The sequence below is a fragment of the Lynx rufus genome, unplaced genomic scaffold, assembly GCF_022079265.1.
Source record: "Lynx rufus isolate CCGP_SWC_20201006 ecotype Redwood Valley unplaced genomic scaffold, mLynRuf1.p SCAF_7, whole genome shotgun sequence".
NCBI lineage: Eukaryota > Metazoa > Chordata > Mammalia > Carnivora > Felidae > Lynx > Lynx rufus.
In genome coordinates, this window is record NW_025814889.1 from 12,073,565 (window position 1) to 12,097,121 (window position 23,557).

Below are 23,557 nucleotides of genomic sequence, written 5' to 3' on the forward strand. Positions count from 1 at the left end.
GCAAAATTCAGGAAGTCCCAAGAGCATATCAGAAGTTTCCAAATGAGGCTTCTTCCTTTAGGGCACGTGGTTAGCATAATATGCTCCTTCACTGATCTGATAGTGACAGTTATTTTTAGCGTAAATGTGCTTTTCTTGCCTTGTTTCTGTGAACCAGAAAACGCTGCCTAAGATTTAGGAAGAATGTACACAATCAGAATTAACTATCTTTGTACATTTTCGGAAGATTTTTCCTGCAAGTTCATTGGAATATACGTGTCTTTCAAATCATTTAACAGGCCTTAGACTTCTTCTTCCCTTAAACGGCCCACGGTGTGTATGAATTTCTAATAGGAGCCAACCTTGTGCTTTGTGTGAGCCTTGTCCACAGAAAGCAGCCTATTTTTCAACGTGGCTTCAGCAAGTTCCGACATCGTGCATTTTAAAGGCCTGTATAGGGAAGGTGTGTGGAGTTGTCACTAGCTCCGTGTGACCTTTATTTGGGAAAGAAGGGAACTGCCAAGGAGAAGGAGGAGATAAGCTTTCATGTGTTTGGGGTCAGGTTGACTGCTCGGGATGAGAGACCAAACTTCACGCCGTGGCCCTAGATATTTATAATCCTGACAGGGTGTGCAGGGTGAGGGAAGGGTAAAGTTCCGTTCCATTTCAGTGACCTAATTTAAACATCTCACATTCAAATGTTGGTAGATTCCTTGGGTGGCATGCCATCAAAATTCTTGATCTATTGCCTTTTTCTCTTCTGGGAAAGCATTTTTCTCGCAGACCTATCACGTCAAATCCCTTTCATTTCTGCCTTGACAGGAAGGAGAATCAGATGTGGCACTGAAAGAAATCAAGACAAGTCCTGGGCCCACAAGAACTGATTCCGTTGACACGTAGGTGAAGAAGGGTTAAGGCCGTCGGAGACACCCTTGCTGGGAGGTCAAACATGATGGGCTGCAAAAGTCAATTCTTACTAATTTATACCAGGACCTTTGAAGAATGTTCGGTTTGAATGATACTTAATATGTTGCAGCCCAAACTGGCTGATAATCAAAACAACGTTGGGTGCCTTTGTAAGCTAACTCCCCCTCACCTCTCTGTTTAGATGTGTTTCAACTCCCATCAGATGAGAAGTGAAAACAAACTCGCTCTTAATCAAGACTTCTGTTTCCCAATTTATCAGTATAGTTTGACCTGGACCAGGCTGTCCAGCTTGATAAAGGGGGTTGTTAGCATTTTCTCTTCCCTGATCAGTCCCAAATATAAGCCAGGGTGACTGATAGGGAGTAACCTTCTCTAGGGATGACTGTTAGTGCCCTGAGTCGCTGTCCTACCCACTTTCCGGAGGTGTTACATGTGGAGTCTCAAATTGACCTGTTGCAAGTAGATAACCAGGAAGCAGACATCTTAAATGGTGGCGGCGGGGGTGGGGTGGGGAGCCCGGAGGAAGAGATGGGAGAGGACTTAGGCAATCGGGGCTCTTGCGCCTTGCACTCACACGGAGTGGGCTGTTGGCTCATCCTCTGTGAGAGGATTACTGCCGTGTTAGTCTATTTGAAAGAGACAGTTACCTGAAAATTTCTCTAGGAATCTCTTCTCTCATAGGCTTTTAATACCTTTTGTTTCTAGAACTTAATGAGTGTATTTATAAAACGTCAAAATGGATGGTGGTTTTTTTTTTTTCCAATTATGTTACCAAGCCCTTGCACAAGGAAGAAAATAAGTGTTAGATGATATTCTTACATCCAACAGGGCAGTTGGCATCAATGAAAGTTATCCATTTTTTACTTAACAGTTCCTCGGCTTTCTCCCATGTTGCTTTTTTAGTATCGGAGGACTTTCCTGAACGTGGTGGGAAGGAAAAAAGCCCTGTTTGAAATTTCCAAGCCACTTCCTCCTCATTTATATCCACCTGCCAAAACCACTTCCCCTTTTAAGCCACAGGTTTTTTTTTTTTTTAAGATTTTATTTTTAAGTAATCTCTACACCCAATGTGGGGCTCAAACTTAAAACCCTGAGATCAAGAGCCACAGGCTCCTGATTGAGTCAGCCAGGTGCCCCCAGGCCACAGTTCTTGTCAATAACAGCTTCCTTGCCTTGTTTGAAGGTATATTAAGGGAGCATCTGGGGGGCTCAGTCGGTTCAGCATCGGACTCTTGATTTCCGCTCAGGTCATGATCTCGCAGTTTGTGAGTTCAAGCCCCACACCGGACTCTGTGCTGTTAGCCCAGAGCCCACTTAGGCATCTCTCTTCTCCTCTCTCTGTGCCCTTCCCCAACTCATTCTTTTTTTTTCTCTCTCTCTCAAAAATAAATAAATGAACATTTTAAAAAAAAGAAAGTGGGGCACCTGGGTAGCTCAGTGGGTTAAGCATCCAACTTCAGCTCAGGTCGTGATTTCATGGTTCGTGGATTCAAGCCCCGCATCAGGCTCTGGGCTGACAACTCAGAGCCTGGAGCCTGTTCTGGAGTCTGTGTCTCCCTCTCTCTCTGCCCCTCCCCCCCTCACACTCTCTCCCTTTTTCTCAAAAATAAACATTAAATAAACATTATTATTATTATTATTATTATTATTATTATATCAAGGAGTCATAGATTGATTTCTGGGTTTGGAGTTTGAGCTTTGGAGTCAGGAACTGGCATTTAATCCTGACTGTTTATGAGACACGTGAACTTGGTTAGATGCCATGAGCATCGGCACAGTCACCCGGGAGGTGTAGTTACCACAGCGGTGGTCCTGGTTTTATTTGTGGATGAACTGCTTCTTGATTTCATCAGAGTTGAAATCAAGAAAAATATTTGACATGCCAACAGTGCCTACATTTCTCTGCTCTAATGATTTGAAATCAGAAACAAAAATGATTTTTTTCTCTTGACTTGAGAACGTCAAGCAGGAGAAAGGCCGGTGGTCTGCGTGTCACAGGCAGCAGGCCTGCTTGTGTCCTTTGTATGACTGTGGTCCTCTCTGAGGCTGCTTCTCTAGGAAGGCCAGGCACTGGAAACCAGGGCCACCTCTGGTCCCGTGGGCCCTGTGGTCTGATGTTGTGGGCACACCGGCCATTTGGAGGAAGCGAGCGTGTGCTTCCCAGAAAGCATGGAGGAGTGGGGCCCTGGTGGGCGCAGGGCCAGCTGCGTTTGGTCTGTAAATGAGAGTTATTTGGAAAGTGTTCTGGGAAGCAGTTCCTTTAAGTTGGTTCCAGTTATACTCACAGATACTTTGACATTTTTGTTTTCTGATGAAAACCTTTTAATCTGTATGCTGTTTTTGATCTAGGAGCAAATTTGCAGAAGGTGCCAGGAATTATTTGGAATTTGAAGAATTAACTGTGAGCCAGCTCCTGCTTTGTCTAAGGGAAGGAAACCAGAAGGTGGAGAGACTTGAAATTGCCCTCAAGGAAGCCAAAGAAAGGTATGAAATAGGTAATTTGAAATATTCATGCCCTGGCACAGCTTTAGAGAGATGTGATTAAGATACCAGATAATCCATCCACATAAGGAATACATTTCAGTGTCGTCTAGAATATTCAGTTATGGAACCATTTCCACATTATAATTTTAGAACATTTTTTTCCACCAAATAGGAAACCACTTCCCACTGACACGGATTCCTCATTCCCCACCCCCGGTAATCGGTTTTCTGTCTCCACAGATTGGCTTTTTCTGGACATTTCGTATAAATGGAATCATGTAACATGTGCACCTTAGTGATTGACTTATTTTATGTAGCAAGTTTTCCAGGTTCATCCATGTTGTGGCGTGTGTCAGTTCTTCACTTCCTTTTTGTTGCCAAGAAAGAGTCAGTCCACCATGGGGCTGGACAACATTTTGTTTATTTATCAGCTGGTGAACGTTTTGCTTCCCAGTTTATGCCTATTGTGAATAATATTTGCTTTAAACATTCATGCACAATTTTTTTGTGTGGAGGTATATATACATATATTTTTTTAATTCTCTAGGGTTATATACCCAGGAGTGGGATTGCTGGGTCATTGGTAACTCTGTGGTTAATAGTTTGAGGAAATACCAAACTGTTATCCACATTGGCTGCTCCTTTTTATGTTTCCACCAGCAATATATGAGGGTTCGACTTTCTCCCATATCCTCACTGTGATTTTGATTTCATTTTCTTAACAACTAATATCTTTTCATGTTGCTCATTTGTATACCTTCCTTGAAGAAACATCTCTTGAAATCCTTTGCCCATTTAAAAAAATTGGATTGCCTTTTTATTACTGAGTTATGAGAGTTCATTATATATTCAAGATGCAAATCCCTTATGAGGTATATGACTTGCAATATATTCTCCCATTCTGTAGATTATCTCTTCAGTTCCTGGGTGCTACCATTGGCAGCAGAAATTTTTTTTTTATTTTTATGTAGTCCAGTTTATCTATTTTTCTTATGTCATTTATGCTTTTGGTGTTGTATCTAAGGAGCCATTGACTAATCCAGGGTCATGAGGATTCATTCCTATGTTTTCTCCTAAAAGGTTTATAGTTTTAGCTCCTACATTTAGGTCTCTGATCCATTTTCAGTTCATTTGTGTATATGGTGTGAGGTAGGGGACCAACTTCATTCTTTCGTGTATAGATTTCCATTCATCCTAACACCATTTGTTGACCATTCTTTCCCTCACTGAACTGTCTTGCCCCCCTTGGAATAAATCAGTTGGCCATACCTGTAAAGATTAATTTCTAGACCCTCAATTTCATTCCTTTGATTTATATGCCTATTCTTTGCTAATACTACACTGTCTTGATTACTATAGTTTTGTAGTAAATTTTGGAATCAGGAATAATCAGGACGATTATTTTGGCTACTGTGGATTTCATGTTTTTCTGTATAAATCTTAGGATAAGTTTTTCAGTTTCTGTCGGGGGTGGGGTGGGGGGCGGTGGTGTGGAAAGCCAGCTGGGATTTTGTTAAGGATTGCATTGACCCTGGAGTTCAGTTTGGAGAGTTATGCCCTCTTAACATTGTTAAATGTTCTGATCCATGAAAGATAATCCATGGATTTATTTAGGTCAGCTGTGATGTATTTCAGTGATGTTTTGTTGTTTTCAACATATAGGTCATACACTGCTTTTCAAAATTTGTTCCTATGTATTCTGGTCTTTTTAGAACTGTATACATGAAATTGTTTTCTTAATTTAATTTTTGGAGTATTCTTTGGTAGTATGCAGAAATATCACTGGCTTTTTTTTTTTTGTATATTATATATTGATCTTGTAGCTTGCAACCTTGTTAGAACTCACGTATTCGCACTGTTCGTTTTTTAGTGGATTCCTTAGGATTTCCTTTATACAAGATCACATCATCTGCAAAGAGATAGTGTTACTTCTTCCTTACCAACAAGAAATACTTTGTATTTCTTTTTCTTCCATTATTCCACTGGCTAGAATCTCTAGCACAATGTGAAATATAAGTTGAAAAAGCAGACATGCTTGTCTGTTCCTAACCTTAGAAGGAAGGCCTTCAGCCTTTTACCATCAAGTACAATGTTAGCTGTAAGGTTTCATAGATGCTGTGTCAAGTTGAGAAACTCCATTCTAGTTATAGATTGTTAGAATTTTTATCATGAAGGGTTTTGGATTTTGTGAAATGCTTTCCATGTCTATGGGGATGATTATATGGGTTTTTAAAGCTTCTGTTAATATGATGTATTATACTGATTGATTTTCACATGTTAAACCTTTCATTCCTGGTTAAATCCCATTGGTCATGATGTATAATCCTTTCTATATGTTGCTAGTTTGGATTGCTCAAATTTTATTCAGGATTTTTGCATCTTTATTCATAAGGGGTATTAGTCTGTAATTTTCTTTTCTTGTGATGCCTGTGTCTGTTTTTGGTATAAGGGAGATACCAGCCTCATAGAATGTGGTAGACATGTAAACATACACAAATACTTTGGGGTAAAATTCATCTATGGTATAGAGTTGTGAAGTCAATAAATTTCTATGTGCAAATGTACTCTTTAGAAGTGCAAAATGCTAAACCAGGTAAGACATGGAAGAGGTTACACAGTAGTTTTAGGACTCCAGTGATTGCAACATTTAATCATAAATATACTACAATATAATTAATTCTCTCAGAAGTTATAGATGCCTTATTGCTCTTAAAATTCTAGCACTATAAGAGGCACTTCCTGGGGTCCCTGGGTGGCTCAGTCAGTTCAGCATTCAACTGTTGATCTCAGCTCAGGTTTATGAGTTCAAGCCCCACGTCAGGCACTGCTAACAGCTCACTCCCCTGGTCACTCTATCTCTCTCTCTCAAAATAAACTTAAAAAAAAAAAAAAAGCACTTTCTAACTGAAGCAGTTAAAATTTTTAACTATAGAAAGATCTTAAAATGTGAAACCTATGTTATTTATTCAGATGAGGTTAATCTGGAAAACACATTGGCCTTTGTCCGGTGACTTATCTGATAGCTTTTCAAAGGTGCTAAGGGCATGCTGGCTCTAAGTCCTAGGATTTTACACCATATGCTACTGCTGTCTCTTAGAAAATTTCAAAGGTTGACTTCTAGGAGACTAGCACCATGTATTCTCATGGAGCAAAATATTTGTCCTATCTTTTAGACAAATCCCAAAAGCATAGTTAACAGTGCACAGATAAATGAACAAAGGAATGGGTGGATGAATGCCCTCCTTTTACACCTTAGTTATCACAGCTGGTTTTTGAAGGGAAGGAGTTATGTGTTGAAGAAGGCCCTCAGTAGCCTGAGTAATCCGTGTGTTTGTATTTTATAGTCGTGTTTACCCCTCCCATGTTCCATACGTCATTCTCAGAAGTTAGGTGTAGCCAGTAATTCATCCTTACTTAGCATGATCAGCTTTCATGGTGCAAGTGGAAACTTAGGAATTTGCTAATTCTACATCCTGATCGTTCATATGAGATATATATAATTCCTGCTTCCAAAATAATTACAGCCCTCTGTCTGCAGCCACAGCCCTTCAGCCTGCCCTAGGAAGTCCGGCCTGCCTTTGAGATGGCTGTTTTCAGTCTCTCCCCTTGAACGCCTATGAAGGGTCCCATTCCCAGTCTCATTGGATTTCTCCTTTGTGCGCCAGCCTTCTTTCTGTACATAACAACCGGGAAGTCAGTGATAGTTGCCAAGACTAATGTTCTCTAGGTGAGTGTCAGGATGATGATTTTCTCCTAGCTAAGGCAGGACTGAAACTGAGACACCTGGTTAGCCTGCTTTGGTTTCATGCTCTATAGGAAATGATGAAAACGCATTCCAAGACCTAACATGTGTTTTTCTCAAACAAGTGAGTCTTCAACTCTCTTCATTAATCATGAGAAATAAGGGCATAAACAGTCTAAAATTTATTCTGGAAATTTTAAGGAGATTTGTGGGGAGAGAAGCCAATAGGTTTGTCTTTTTTTCCCCCATTGTTTTCCAGGATTAGTATTTCATGCAATTTTTTGTTTTCTAAACAAACTTAAACTGACAGCAGGTAAGTGGGAGAAGTGTGTAGAAAGTGTAGCCCAAGAGAATCGAGAGGTAGCACAGAAATTCAGTCCAAGATGAAAATTTTCCTTGGAGAAGAATTTTCCCATGGAGCCCTGTGTCGGATGTGAATAGTGTAATGAAGGCTCATCCATCAACCCTGCACCAGCTAGCCCTTAACCCATTTATTTGGCTCGGCCTGAAAGAGTGCCCGTGCAGCCCCTTAGGTTTGGCAATTTGCACGGGTTGCAACCATTTTGATGTTTCCCTCCATGTACCGGGCTCAAATTGCTGCTGAATTTTCCCCCTGTTGTGAACACAATCTATTGACCTCCGACTCTGAAGGATGGAGATTTAACTGTCTTTCACCCCCCTCGTTGTCATCGCACACAGATGCTTCCGGACCTGGCTTGCCTGCTCCACCTCCAAAATCGGCTATGTTGAAATGTAGTGAGATAAGTACTCAGTGTTGATGTTATTAGACATGCACATGGAGCTCTCAGTTGAGCTCTGCTCTGTGCCTTGAACATTCTTCCTTTTTTTATACAACTTATTTTTTTTTTTTGCCTCTATGCATAATTACATTTTTAAAACTTGCTTAGTTTCCCCATGCTCTTCCCCAACAAGGAAACCTCTCAGATGTGTTAGTAGTCTAATAGTATTCTTGCTGCAATCTGGCCTGCTTGCTTCCCAGATCCTGCTACATTGAACTCATCTTGGCACCTCCCTTTACTTTTGCCCTGGGGAACTCCTTCATCTCTCCTGTGTTCCATCACCTGTTTCCTGAATCTAATGCCTTTCCTATGCTTTTTTTTTTAATTTCTTTTCAAATCAAGCCTACCATATCTCCACCAACTTACTGAAAAAAGAATTTATGGGCAATATATTTTCTGACACATTCATATCTGAAAATCTCTCCTCTTGCCTTTATACTTCATGGATAGTTTGGCTAGGTATAGAATTCTGTAATCGGATATAATTTTCCCTCCACTTTTCGAAAACGTGGCTTCCTTGTGCCCTCGGTTTTGGTGTTACTGCTGAGAAACCCAGTGCCATTGTGATTCTTCATGTTTGTGGTGATGAGACTTCTCACATGCTTTGGTGGTGAACCTGTTTTTCATCTGTCTGTTCTGGACACTCTTGGGCTCTTTCATTCTGCAGAGTCATGTCCTTCAGTTCTTTAAAAATGATCTTGAGGGGTGCCTGGGTGGCTCAGCCGGTTAAGCATCTGGCTTCGGCTCAGGTCATGATCTCACGGTCCGTGGGTTCGGGCCCCAAGTCGGGCTCTGTGCTGACAGCTCAGAGCCTGGAGCCTGCTTCAGATTCTGTGTCTCCCTCTCTCTCTGCCCCTCCCCCATTCATGCTCTGTCTCTCTCTGTCTCAAAAATAAATAAACATTAAAAAAAAATTTTAAAATGATCTTGAATTCATTTAGTAATTATCTCTAACCCTCAGTTTTCTTTGTTCTCTCTTTCTAGCATCACTGTTCTTTTTGAATTGGATCTCCTGTGGTTTAACTCCTTGTTCCCTTTTTCGAGCTCTCCTTTTTTTCTTCTTTCTCCTTTCTGATAGATTTGATCAACTTTCATCTTCCTTTTTTGCAGGAGAGAATCTTTTTTATTGTGTTCCATTTTTTTGGTGGTTGTAGTGTTTATGTGTCTAAGGATCCTTCATCAGTGCTGTTTTTTTACTTTTTTTTCCCCCACTGGCATATTCTGTTTTCAATAAATTACTCTTTTCAGTTTCATATTAAGATTTCCCTTAAATGTCCAGCGGTCTTGCCTGTTTGCTCAGATTCAGCAGGATAATAGGGTATTAGAAGCTGATTGCAGCTCTGGGTCCACATCTCAGGAGATCTGGCTGGGAGGTTTTCTCGGGGAAGCCCTGTGTCAGAAACTTTAAATCTTTTCCCTTATGCTGGAGTATCCTTATGTACTCCAACGAAGACTCTTCCAGCATCCTACCTGGAAGGTACTTTTCTAGATGTATGTCAAAGTCCTTGAGTAGGAATAGGTGGCTGAGGGTCTTAGTGTTCTGTGTGTAAGTTCCCCTTACAGAAGAACCCACTTCTCATCTCTTACTAATGTCTGACTCCAGAAACCCTTTATTTTGTGATCTTGTAGTCCCTCTTAAACAGGCCCCATCTTTGTCCCCAGATCCCGAGGTACCTGGTTTCAATGACTCCTGAGCCTTTTGGTTCCCACAGTGTCGATGACCTCACACTGGCTCTCCCTACTGTTGGCTTCAGACCCAGCTCTATTGGCTCAGTTCCCACTCGTTGCCGTGCCCCCCAAATCTTCTTGCTGTTATTTCCTTTCCCTTTCTCTCATACGTGGCTTTTTAAAAGTCATTTTGGTGGGGTTCAGGGTGAGACAAGAATTACATGCATGTATTCAGTATACCATCTTTAACCAGAAATCTCTTCTTGTTTTATTTGCACTGGGCTGGCTTTCATGTGGTTATGATTCAGTGGAGGAAGGTTTGTCCATTTGTGTTTTTAGGGACTTGTGACCTTCGATGGGTCCTAAAAAGGCATCCTCTCTCTGCTGAATCCTTATAAAGGGACACACACTCTTGAACACACATGCATGACCTACGTACACACAAAAACACAGATTTTAAAAATATTTCTGCATATTACTGTTACGTGAAAAGTGGCAGTGTTTTTCAGTGTTTGGGATGATTTATGCCTTTTACCCTGCCTAAACCCATCCCTTCAATCAATTCTAGCCAATTTTAGGATGAGAGCAAAACCCAAAAAAGTTAACGTAGCAAGTGCAGAGAGATTTTGAAGCCCCATATCTTTTATCGATTTCAAACGGTGTTCTTTTAGTGCTTCCACAACTGTTTCTCTTCTTGAAGCCACAGAGAAAGTAACTTTTCCATATTCTGCACTTTTTCAGAGTTTCATATTTTGAAAAGAAAGCCAGTGATCATGCGGAAGTCGAGACCCAGACAGAGACGAGCAAAGAAAAAGAGAAAGAAGAGGAGAAAGGCCCAGAAACCGTGGGTACTCAGGTTCTCAGACTCTGTCACCCCCCACCGAGGGCCCAAAGCGTGGTATCTGAAGTCGAGTCTTGTGTCGGGTTCTTCGCGTTAGAAATAGAAATAATTTTAATGTTGGATATATTCTATTTCTTTCCTATTCCATGTCCCGATTTGAAATTCATCCATAGTGAATTGTAGGGAGATGTGTTCCCATCCCAGTGATTCTAGGGAATCACGCCTCTGTCTCTTCTTGGCTGATTTCTCTCCTAACTTACTGAGTGAACAGGCCTGCTAATGGAGAAAGGAATGTTGTCCACTTTGTAATAAGATCATTTGAGAATATGACCCAGAAACTCGAGATCGAATTAAAAGCTTTGGGTTCTACCCTCCTACTGGTTTGAATGACATAGTTTGAATGAAAAGCTTGTACCGCCAGTGTTCCGTGGCAGCTCAGAGATGTGCCCTTGGAGCCTGCCACATGGTCTTCAGCTTAGGGAAGGCTGGCGAAGCCAGGAAGTTGTGAGGGCTGCAGTTGCCCACGTGACAAGCGTGGACGTAAGATGCTCACCTCAGCGGATTCATTTATTCAGCAAATGTATGCAGAGTGTCTACCGTATGCCATGGCCGGGGCTGAGTCTCCTACTTCAAGAGACTGACGACCACTTAAAACACAGAGATGAAGAGGCAGCCTGGGCGTAATCATACTTGGTTGACTAAAACCATTTGTCAGTAACAGAGAAGTACCGAGACTTCCAAGGCAACGTAAAACTCACTGCCGGCAATTCCGCCAGAACTGCCGGGAAAAAGGCGGTTCAGTGAAAAAAGTGGAGTAAACCGGAGACACAAATCAGCCAGGGAATATGGATGGGCATGGGTTGCTGTCTGGACAAATTAGATTGTGCTCTGACACCACTATGTTCTGTGATCCCCTGGACCGTGATCAGTATTAACTTAGTTATGATGAAGGACGAGCAGAAATTAGCAAAACCTAAAATGCCTGCGGCCTCTCTCTATTTAAAAGTCAAAACCTTAACATCTGGGAACGTTTGTGTGAATTTTGGCCCCTACAAGTCTTAAGAAGGGAGGTTCTTGGTTTGCTAAGTATCAAAGAGGAGACGTTTTTCTTCCATTTAAATAAACTCCACCGATTTCTATAAGAAAAAAAATTAATTATGATAAAGTCATTATCACAAATGCACCCGAATTGATCATTTATGTAAGAAAAACAGCATTTTGTGTATACATATATATGTTTTATTTATTTATATTTATCTATATTTATTAGTGATTATACATATAAATTACACATTGTGAAATATAAACTGTTATATATAACTAGTAAATACAGACATATCAGGTGACAGAGTTGTATCTAAAACGTTTCTTTTCATGTACAATGTTTGGGGTGTTCATTGTCCAAAGTTTAATCAATTCACCCATCAGTCTTAGTTGGACACTAATGGTTCACACTGTTTTCTCACAAAGAGGTTCATTTGATCTCTGATGTGAATTGCATGTGCGTGCTTGGGATTTTCTGTGTGACAGGTTGGAAGCGAAGTGGAGACGTTGAACCTTCAGGTGACCACCCTATTTAAGGAGCTTCAAGAGGCTCATACAAAACTCAGCGAAGCTGAGCTAATGAAGAAGAGACTTCAAGAGAAGTAAGAGCGAGGGATGAATTTTTTCTTCTTCTTTGGAAAGTGTACATTTTTACAAAATACCATGTAAAAACATGGTTTTGCTACTGTGTTACCGAAACAAAAATAGAAACCTAATTAAAATCTGAATTTGGAAAACACGAATGTTGAGGTGAATGCACAGGTTCACGTGAAATACTTGTACTAAAATGCGGGGGGCGGGGGGCCGGGGAAATCTGATGCAGCTGTTTGCGGGTGTCAGTGAAATGCACTAGCCTCTGTGAGGACCTGTAAAAAAGCAGTAAGCCAGATGTCCCGTGACCTTCCTGAGTCAACAGCGTTGATACAAGGACACATAAACGAAAGCTGCAAAGAGCAAAAAGAACTGGAATGAGATTTATTGAGGAAAAGAAAATCATTTTCAATCAGTTATGAAGGCTACTATTTACACTGAGAACTTTGCAGGTGCTTGTTTTTCTTGATGTAACGAGTTACCCAGAATTTAGAAGAGCGAAGTTTATGTGGTTCTTTGGGATTGGCTGGCAAGCATATTCCCGGCACAGTGTAGGAGCGTATGTTGCCTTGGAGTTAAATTTACCAAGGCTAAACAGTATTCTGGTAATCTGGCACAGCATGGTAGCGAAAGCTAGGGACTTTGGACAAACTGACCTCGTTGAAATGTGGATCTACAATTCATTTGTGGTATTAGCTTGGGCAAGTTGGTTATTTAACCTCTCTGAGCCCTAGTTTTATCATTTGTAAAACGTGTGTCATTATCCCTACTTCGTAACGTGTTGAGATGTTTGACACACTTGGCGTTAATGCCTTGCATATGGCCACTGTAGTTTAATATTTACTATTATTATACTGAAATTCTCTTTCTGATCTTTAAGAGGGCTTAGGACATTTTCTCTTCCCTTATTAAATCTTTGTCATGGGGCCCCTGGGTGGCTCAGTCAGTTAAGCATCCGGCTTCGGCTCAGGTCATGACCTCACGGTTCGTGAGTTCAAGCCCCATGTCAGGCTCTGTGCTGACAGCTCAGAGCCTGGAGCCTGCTTCTGATTCTGTGTCTCCCCCTCTCTCTGCCCCTCCCCCACTCATGCTCTGTCTCTGTCTCAAAAATAAACACTAAAAAAAAAAAAAACTTTGTCAGAAGTCATAGTCTTTGTGCTTAACAAAACCCATAACTTTTTAAAATATTGACAATATCCATGGATCAGTATGCGAAAAGTACCTTTAGCCAATTACTATTTTGGTCTGTGTCTGAAGAACAAAAATATGTTTTTACATGACTACATAAGGCAGTTTTTACATGACTGCATAAGGCTTGTGTGGTCTTAGATCTGTACTTTTTTACATTAGGCATACGGATTCTGAAATATGTAAATTTATTTTCCAAGAAAAGATCTGTATTTTTTTTAATGTTTAGTCATGAGGGTTTAGAAATACTGCCTGTTTCTAGTAAAGAAGCAAGGAGGATAAAATATTTTAGTTTGCATTGCTAAATACTCCTTGAAAAATGCAATCCTAAATTTCTTTGTATTTGCTACATAGTCTTGGGATTTAAGAGCCACTGAGAAATGAAGGAGCGTCATTCATCCTCATGAAATATCGATCTTTCTTAGATGTCAGGCCCTTGAAAGGAAGAATTCTGCAACCCCATCAGAGCTGAATGAAAAGCAGGAGCTTGTTTATAACAACAAAAAGTTGGAACTACAAGTGGAAAGCATGCGATCAGAAATCAAAATGGAGCAAGCTAAAACTGAAGATGAAAAGTGAGTAGCCACGACCAAATGACTACTTGCTGGAAGAAAATAGGAGAGCACTTTTATCAGATTGGAAATAGGATTTGAGAATACATTAAAAGATTTTCTCTTTTATGTATCTGAAGGAGCACAGGAGATTTTTCTGAGGAGATAACATTTGTCTTATTATAACAGAATTGTTAACGTGACTTGTAATCAATCTTGATTTTTTTTTTTGTAAAGATTGTTTTCTTTGAGAGTAAGAAAATGCTAGCAGGTGGTGGGATGGCAAAGGTAGGAGAGAAGAATTTGCTAGTTGAGTGTTCAGAAGGGGGTTGGAAAGCAAGACTAAGTTTTTCTGATATCTCCCCCAAGATACCATTTCTTACTGTCTTTTTCAATAGGTCCAAGGTAGCCACTCTCCAGGTGACACATAACAAGCTTCTTCAAGAATACAATAATTCGTTGAAAACGATCGAGGAACTAAAAAGGAAAGAGGTACTCATAGAAGAAAATTACTTCTGTAGCCTCATAATAAAAAGAAACTGTTAAACATTTTTATATGTAAAGTAGTTGTCATTCCTTAACTAAGTCTGGTTTCAAAGGGTGCCCTTCATTTTATCATTGATTTCTCGTGTCTGAGTGCATGTGAGTTCCGGTGTTCTACCTATGTGTAACGTGCTTCGCGTGCAGGGATGGTGCTGATTCCTACAGTCGGGGAGTAAGCTTTTAGGATTTCTAACAGCAGGTGGGTCTGTAGGACAGCTACCAGCATGGGCTCCCACGTGAGCAGGGCGCAGTGAGACCACTAGCTGCCCCTGGAGGGGTCGTGTCCGTTGAGCTATCATGGGGCTAGCTTGCTACTGTCAGTGACCTTGAGACCCTGGACTCACCAGACTGCAACTTCCATTAGTATAATGCCACCATGATATGGCAGTTTAAACATGGGTAGATATGTGAGGTGATGGATGTTAATTAACCTGGTTGGGGGAACCCTGTCATGCTATATACATCTGTCAAATTGCCACATTCTTCACTTTAAATATCTTACAGTTTTATTTGTCAGTTTTACTTGAAGAAAGCTGGGATAAATAAGTAAAGATCATGGAAGCTCTGAATTTGAGTTTATATGCTTATAAATGTACTCTTTGTTTTTCATTTTTCTTAAGAGAATATTGTTCCTAAGACTTAGTAAATTTTTTTTGATTATTTATTTTTTAATGTTTGTTAATTTATTTTTTGAGAGAGAGATAGTGAGCGGTGGGGGGCCAGAGAAAGAAGGAGACAGAATCCCAAGCAGGCTTCATGCTGTCAGTGCAGAGCCCAGCGTAGGGCTCAAACTCACGAACCGTGAGATCATGACCTGAGCCGAAATCGAGAGCGAACACTTAGCTGACTGAGCCACCCAGGTGCCCCTATGTATTTATTTTTAATTAAAGTATAGTTGCAATATTATGTCAGATCAGTTTTCATAGTGATTTGATATTTACACACATTTTGAAATGCTCATAATTGTAGTTACCATCTGTCACCATACAAAGTTATCATGATAGTATTGACCGTACAGTTGACCCTTGGACAAAAGGGGTTTGCACGGGTCCACTTAATGTGCAGCTTTTTTATTTCTTTTTAAAATTTTTTAAAAAATGTTTATTTTTGAGAGAGCGCAAGCAGGGGAGGGACAAAGAAAGAGAGACAGAGGATCTGAAGCGGGCTCTGTGCTGACAGCAGCAAGCCCGATGTGGGGCTCAGACTCACAAACCACGAGATCATGACCTGAGCTGAAGTTGGACACTCAACCAACTGAGCCACCCAGGTGCCCCCTAATATGCAGATTTTTTGAAGTATAGTACTATAAATGTATTTTTTTCTTTATGACTTTCCTAATAACATTTTCTTTTCTCTAGCTCACTTTATTGTCAGAATATAGCATATAACTCATATAACACACAAAGTATGTGTTAACCAACTAAATTATCAGTAAGGCTTCCAGTCAACCATAGACTATTACTAGTTAAATTTCTGGGGAGTCAAAAGTTATGTGTAAATTTGTGACTATGCAGGAGTAAGTACCTCTAACCCCCGTGTTGTTCTAACCCCAACTGTATCCCCTACGCTGTACTGTGCTTTCCCTTGGCTTATATTTTATAACTAGAAGTTTGTACCTCTTGACCCCCTTCACCTATCTCGCCCATCCCCCATCTCCCTCTCCTCTGGCAACCACCAGTTTGTTCTCTGTATTTATGAGTTTGTTTCTGTTTTGTTTGTGCATTTGTTTTGCTTTTTAGATGCCACATGTAAGTGAAATCATATGGTATTTGTTTCTCTGACTTACTTCACTTAGCGGAATACCCTCTTGGTCCATCCATATTGTCACAAATGGCAACATTTCAGTCTTTTTATGGCTGACTAATACTCCGTTGTGTATATACATATATACACATCACTTCTTTGATGGACCCTTGGGTTGCTTCCGTATCTTGGCTACTGTAAATAATGCTGTAGTAAACATAGGAGTGGATATATCTTTTTGAATTAGTATTTTCATTTTCTTTGGATATATACACAGAAGTGGAATTGCTGAATCATACAGTAGTTCTATTTTTAATTTTTTGAGGAAACTCCCTACTGTTTTCCAAAGTGGCTGCACCAGTTTACGTTTCCACCAACAGCGCACAAGGGTTCCCCTTTCTCCACATCCTCACCAACATTTGTTCGTTCTTGTCTTTTTTGATACTGGCCCTTCTGACAGGTGTGATGGGATAAATTTTTAACTTAAACAAGTTTCTTTTCCACTGACTTCACCAAGTAAGAGTAACATTAGTGGGAAAAATAACAGTAGCAGTGAGTTACAGCGTCACTGAGATCAAGGTTTGTTATTATTCCCCTTATTTTAGTGGGGGTTTTTTCATTGTTTTAAATTACAAAATTATAACTTGTGGGGTGCCTCGGTGGCTCAGCTGGTTAAGCATCTGACTCTTGATTTCGGCTCAGGTCATGATCTCACGGTTCATGAGTTCAAGCTCCACATCAAGTTCTGTGCTGACAGTGTGGACCGTGCTTGGGATTCTGTCTCTCTCTCTCTGCCCCTCCCCTGCTCACGCTGTGTGTATGTGTGTGTGTGTGTGTCTCTCTCTCAAAAAAAAAAAAAAAAAAGAAATTATCATTTGCAAGCTGTGAGTTAAATGAATACAACTTTCTGAGCACGTTACCGTTGCCAATGAACAGAACAGTTCAGAGCCTGTCATTTAAAAACAGACAAAACTTCCTTTAATATTTTACTACAGCAGGTTGGATTATGTCACAACCATTCTAGAATACACTTGTCTCTTGCAGTCAGAAAAAGTGGATAAGGTGGTACTACAAGAACTAAGTGAGAAACTGGCGCTGGCAGAGAAGGCGCTGGCTTCCAAGCAGCTTCAGATGGACGAGATGAAGCAGACCATCGCCAAGCAGGAGGAGGACCTGGAGACCATGACCGTCCTGAGGGCGCAGGTGAGCCGCGTCGCGACGGAGCTCAGTGGTGCCAACCCCGGTTGTGGTCTCAAATGGGAAGGCGATGGTGTTTCAGATATATTTTTGGATTTTATATTCCTTCCACCGACATATTTTGTTTAAATTTTATTGAAGCACATCACGTGTGGAAAGTGCACCAGACCGTCCAGTGAAACCATAAAATGTGAGGGGGGAAAAACCTGCTTTTATTAGAGTAATGGGCATTTCTCTATTAAGTAGCCCATTTTTACTTTGTAACTTTGTAACAGTGAAGAGATTGCTATCGTGGCATAATGTTTACGTTTCTAGGTAAGAAATTACCCTCCGATTTAGCGGCTAAAACAATGACAGGCATTCGTTACCTCACAGCATTTCTGTGGGTCGGGCCTCCAGGAACAGGTTAGCAGGGTGATTCCGGCTCAGGGCCCCTCGTGAGGCTACGCTCAGGATGGACTAGAAGACCCGTTTCCAAGCCGGCTCGCTCCCAGGGCTGTGGGCGAGAGGCCTCAGTGCCTCACCCCCCGGGCCTCTCCACGGGCTGGCTTGCGCACCCCCGTGACACGGGAGCTGGCTTCCCCCACTGCAGGTCACGCCGGAGAGAATGAGGCAGAAGCCACAGTGTCTTTCGTGACCTAGGCTCAGAAGCCACGCACCGTCCTTCCTGCGCTACCCTAGTGCTTACGTGGGTTGGCCCTGTTCATTGTGGGAGGGCACCACGTAAGGGTGTGAATACCAACAGTTGAGGGTCCCTGGCGCCATGGTGGAGGCTGGCTACTACTGTGGGAAGCGGCGTTGGGGCTTCAGTCTCGGTTCAAGTGCTGGTATGACACTTACCAAGATTAAGAGCTATTAAACTTGTAAATGTAGAATGAGCATAGCAAGGCTACATTCCCAGGATTTTTGATAAGGTGCGATAAGATAGGAATGTAGGCACCCAACAGAGGACTTTGTGCATGTTTGGCCTCAATAAATACCATCTATTTACTATTACCATTTAAAATTTAACTTAAGGAAAGCCTTCACAAACATACCTGACAGAGTAAATAAACCATGTGCTGTATTAAGCTAACCCTGAATATTATTTTTTCAAAAGATCAGAGAATTTTGGGGCGCCTGGGTGGCTCAGTCAGTTAAGCATCTGACTTCAGCTCAGGTCAAGATCTCGGGGTTCATGGGTTCGAGCCCCGTATAGGCTGTGGGCTGACAGCTCAGAGCCTAAAAGCCTGCTTCGGATTCTGTGTCTCCCTCTCTGTCTCTGCTCCTCCCCGCTCACTCTTTCTCTTTCTCTCTCTCTCAAAAGTAAACATTTAAAAAATTAAAAAAAAAAATCAGAGAATTTTACTGAATGAATGGTACGTGCAGTGTTTAAACCACCTACCTTGGTGTCATTGCCGAGTTCTAATTGTCTAAAGTGCACACGCACACAGCTTGTCTTCTGTCAGAAGGTGGTTGGAAGGTCACGGTCACCACCCTGGTTTCTAGCAGGAAGATGCACCTGTGACTTACAAGGTGCATCCCAGGAGGCAGCACCCATTCCGCGCCCTGTCCCCAGGTGACTGTGGAGCATCCAAATCCATCCAGGCAGTAACTTCTGTGTCTTTTACCTTCTTCCAGATGGAAGTTTACTGTTCTGACTTTCATGCTGAAAGAGCGGCAAGAGAGAAAATACACGAAGAAAAGGAGCAGCTGGCTTTGCAGCTGGCAATTCTGCTGAAAGAGAACAACGTTTTTGAAGATGGAGGCAGGTGAGGGGAGGGAGGGCTCAGGCCACACACCCGGAGCCCGGGGCGCGGGTGGAGGGCAGGCGGTGGTCAGAGGTGCTTCTTCAGTTGAGCTGCAGGAAGTACTCTGGGCTCACTTCACTTGGTTGCGTCCCCGACACTCAGCCTGACTTACAACAAGGCCTGGTGGCGTCTCGCGGGAACCTGAGGTGTTCTTTGCTTTCAGGCCTTGTGTGTTCCCAGGTTCTAGCCTGCCGCTGTCGGGGGTCAATATTCTTAACACTTTAGACAATTCTGTAATATGTTTGCAGGGCGCCTGGGTGGCCAGTCCGTTAAGCGTCCAGCTCTTGATTTCTGCTCAGGTCATGATCTCACGGTTGTGAGATCGAGCCCCCTGTTGGGCTCGCACTGGGCATGGAGCCTACCCAGGATTCTCTCTCTGCCTCTACCCTGCCCTATTGCGCTCGCTCGTGCTCTCTCTCTCTCTCTTTCTCTCTAAAAAGAAAAAAAAATCACTAGGTCTCGTTCTGCAGCTTGTTTTATGGAACACTGTGATTTTGGACTCTGGGTGTGTGTGTGTGTGTGTGTGTGTGTGTGCAGATTTATTTCATTCTCTTGAATTGTCCTATAGTGTCTTCTTTTAGAAATACGCCCCTTTTTTCTAATCCATTTCCTTATCCAGAGACAGTTTGGTTATTTACTGATTTTTTTATCTTAATTGTTATTTTCTTTTACTACACTGTGCTACTACCAATAATATTTCAAACTCAAGTTAACCCTTAAGTTCTGGTTTTTATGAAACTTGCATTTTTTTTCAGCTCTCTCCCCCCCATATTGCTCTTGAATGTCTGCTTAATGTTGTCATATTTCAGGGCTTTAAAACATCACTATAGTGTCGCTTTTCATCCCAGTAGGCAGTCCTTGATGGAGATGCAGAGCCGTCATGGGGCAAGAACAAGTGACCCTGACCAGCAGGCCTACCTCGCTCAGAGAGGTGAGTCCCGTGTAATTGTTGGTTTTCAGGGCTCCAGGGGATAACTATTCTATGAAGAGAACGCTTGAAGACAATTTCACTACATTCTACAAAATGAATTTCAGATCAGACTGTGAAAAATGTAGCACCCCACAGTCTTATTTTCACAGTACCCTAATTCTCCATCCATTACAGACTGACTCCAGACACCAGACTCTCTTCGTGCTGGCAGTTAAGGCCTGGCATAGCCTAACTTTTAACCTTCTTCCCCTCGAATTCCCTACAGCTGTTAGCCAACAGAATCGCTCCCTGTTCCTTGAACTCGTCATAGGCTTGCATACCCGCATATACTTCCCTATGTGGCATCCTTCCCTCACACACGTCCCTGTCCCCCTCCTGTCTCTTTCCAGTGACCCCTACCCCGTCTGCAAAACCCATTTCAAATACTATCCCTGTGATTCTAGCAGAATGTAACCTCTCCCCCCTGAATTTCCAAAGTACTCTGTTCCTCTTATAGGACTCATCTGCTGTGTTATAATTATCGATGTGTTCTAAATATGCATCTAGGCGTTGTATTAAATAAGCTGTCCCAGAACTTGAATCTTCGCCCATTACTTGGTGTTATGCACATAATAATGTTAGCATTTACTGAGTTTACTGTGCGTAGACACTGTCCTGATCACTTCATACACGTTATTTCTTGTGATCCTCACAAAATTTCATGAGTTATATATTTTCACAGTTCTCCAGAAGACAAGGTTAAACAACCCAGGATCACAAGGTTAGTTAGGGGCTGAACTGGACACGGAAAACCCAAGATTATCTGACGCTTAACCACTACACGCTACCGCATGTAATAAGTTGTCATCTAATTATGTGCCACATCCAGATTTTAGTTGCCTGAGTGAAATCAGTCTTGACACTTACTAACAGTGCTGTGTTTATTACCTGGTTTTAATACACTGTAGTAATGTTTTGTAATGTATAATAAATCCCTGTGTTGTAGTACATCACTGAAAGGGAAGTATTATCCTGGAGTCTAGATAAGAAAAAAAAAAAGAATTCAAAGGATTGAAGACTGACAGAGCTGCCACTAAAAAGAATCTGGGTTTAGGATGCCATCCCAAATTTCACATAAAACTGGCTTTTTAACATTTTTTTAATGGTGGACCAGTCTGAGTCCCTTCCATATACCAACTGATTCCTGAAACATCACAGTGTCAGCAGCAGCAAGGAAGCAAGCAGGATGTATCGTCACCTGTTCAATCTTGGGGAAATTTCTCTGAGTATCCCTTTCGCCTTCCTTCTTCCCCTGTCCCCCCACCAAAGTTCTTTCATAGGAAAAAAATAAGTTAAAGTAATGTTAGGGGCACCTGGGTGGCTCTGTCGGTTAAGCCTCCGACTTTGGCTCAGGTCACGATCTCGTGGTTTGTGAATTTGAGCCCCGCATCGGGCTCTGTGCTGACAGCTCCCAGCCTGGAGCCTGCTTCGGATTCTGTGTCTCCCCGTCTCTCGGCCCCTCCTCTGCTCATGCTCTGTCTCTCTCTCTCTCTCAATAATAAATAAATGTTAAAAAAATGTTTTTAAAGTAATGTTAGAGGTAGTAACTCAGGTTAAAAATCAACCGCATTCATTGGGCATACGTAGAGGTAGCACATAGACTGACATGAACACTAGCCTCAGGCATGTTGAGCGTTGTAGGGTAAAGCTGTGTTCTTCTGTCAAACCTGCGTCTACACTTGAGCACCACCAGACATTTTCTCTAACCTGATTTAAATATCCCAGGAACACCCATCTACCTCTGATATCAAAAGTGCGACATTGTCTTGGGTCCAAAAGGACAGTCTCTTGCGTCTGGATTTCTTAGAGGAAGATTTTCCTTGGTCATAATTAAATAAGGCAAATGCCTGTTTATGTTAAAAAAAAATAACAAAAACAGACATTCTTTGACTTACAATCCAAAACTCATCGCAAAGTACATGTTTGTTCATGATTTTCCTACTAAGCTTCTTGCCTTTCACAAAGTAATATTCCACAGACTGTCTTCAGATTTTGATCTTAGTTTTTTAGCTTCGTAACAAAGCTGCCTTAGACAGTAGCCCCTGTTCACTCTCTTTCATCATTGTGGTCACCCGTGGCCAGCAAAGCATCTGCCCTGGTCTGGGACACTCAGCTGAGCACGAGGGAAGAAATAGGTACAGGCATGGTCAGGTCTGAAGCAGCTGATGGTCTGGTTGGAGAGACAGGATGTGCGCATAAGAAGATGGACTCATAAAACAAGATACGATTTAAGTAATAGAGATAATGCTACTTAAGGTCAGAGGGAAGGATGATCCCTGAGGGCCAGGGCAGCTGAGAAAGGCCTTGAAAAGGCCCGACTTTAAGCTTGACCTTAAAGCTAGGATTTCAGTCAGTACGGTATGAGAATAAAAGGTCAAAGACAAAGGAGTGTGATGGGTTAACGATGAAAAACAAAGTTTATTTTATAGCAAAGAGCAGGAAGGTAGAGGGAACCCGTTAACCACCTCATACGACGGCTCAAGTCTGAGTCTCGAAACCTAGACCAGGACGAAAGGAAAGGCAAAGATGGATGAAATAAAGTTTAAAATGAAGAATCAACAGTCCCCGATAAGTGGCCTATTGCCCTCCAGAGCAGGGTTTAGCAAACTGCAGCCCACACAAAAAGTTTACTGACTCCTGATCTAGGACCGTGAGATCACTAGAAAGATCCATGCTTCTAGAAATCACAGCTTGCGATCAGTATTTCTGTGCAATGGTGTTTCTGAAGTTCACTGAACACAGACTGTCTACCATAGTCTCCATTATTCAATTCAAATAATTGAATTGAATTGAATTGAAGGTTAAAGGTTACCTCCATGATCAGCCTCCAAAGCAAACACTGGGGGCTGACTGCAAGTTCTGAGACCAAAATGGTTTGCACTGGTCCAGAAAGGTCAGATCAAGGAGATGCCCTGGTAGCCAAAAGTCGTTTCCAACATCGATTAGTTTGCATGTGGGACCTTCTTAGAGTCAAGGCTTATTTCAAGCATCCTTTAATTTAGACTTGAACCTTGGGCCAGCTCTAAAATTGGACAGAATGACACAACGCATACTTCCCTTCTTTCTCCCCACTCACTTTGCCTGGGCAGCCCTTACATATCCACAAAACTCCTCCCAGGTGCTGTGGGTCTCATGAGGCGGCCTTTCTGCACAGAGCAGTCTGAGCCTGGTGCCTTTCCCCTCCTCCCGCTAACCTGCCTCACGTGGCACAGTGTGGCCCTTCCCTCACACACACCCACTGTCGCTTTTCTCTCCTGAAGTCCCCTTCGTCTCTGTACCCCTCTCTTCCACCTCCCAGGTGCTCAGATGCATGGGCGGAATGAACATGGTTATTATCTCTGCTTCTGAGAGGGTTCATACTGTTCTAGGAAACCTCTCTGTGTGCCACTCGTTATTTTATCCACCTTCTCTCCTCTTGAGCTCATATCCTTATGTATCTTGTTTCTTCTCTCAAATATTCCTGTTTGTATTAGAACTTGTCTTGTTCTGTACCTAGAAC

At 42.0% G+C, this 23,557-nt stretch overlaps 1 protein-coding gene across 3 annotated transcripts in view; it reads left to right on the forward strand.

Annotated features, from left to right (window-relative positions):
• Positions 1–23,557, forward strand: part of OPTN (optineurin) — a 39,210-nt gene that overhangs the window by 15,196 nt on the left and 457 nt on the right. For 2 of the 3 annotated variants that reach the window (XM_047065126.1, XM_047065128.1), the window contains exons 5-13: positions 802–875; positions 3,256–3,390; positions 10,342–10,444; positions 11,972–12,087; positions 13,690–13,839; positions 14,214–14,307; positions 17,146–17,304; positions 18,919–19,049; positions 19,937–20,019. In XM_047065126.1, coding sequence (XP_046921082.1) covers positions 802–875; positions 3,256–3,390; positions 10,342–10,444; positions 11,972–12,087; positions 13,690–13,839; positions 14,214–14,307; positions 17,146–17,304; positions 18,919–19,049; positions 19,937–20,019 — 1,045 coding nt within the window. The remainder of the gene's footprint in view (positions 1–801; positions 876–3,255; positions 3,391–10,341; positions 10,445–11,971; positions 12,088–13,689; positions 13,840–14,213; positions 14,308–17,145; positions 17,305–18,918; positions 19,050–19,936; positions 20,020–23,557) is intronic. The other variant, XM_047065127.1, reaches the window with a different exon arrangement.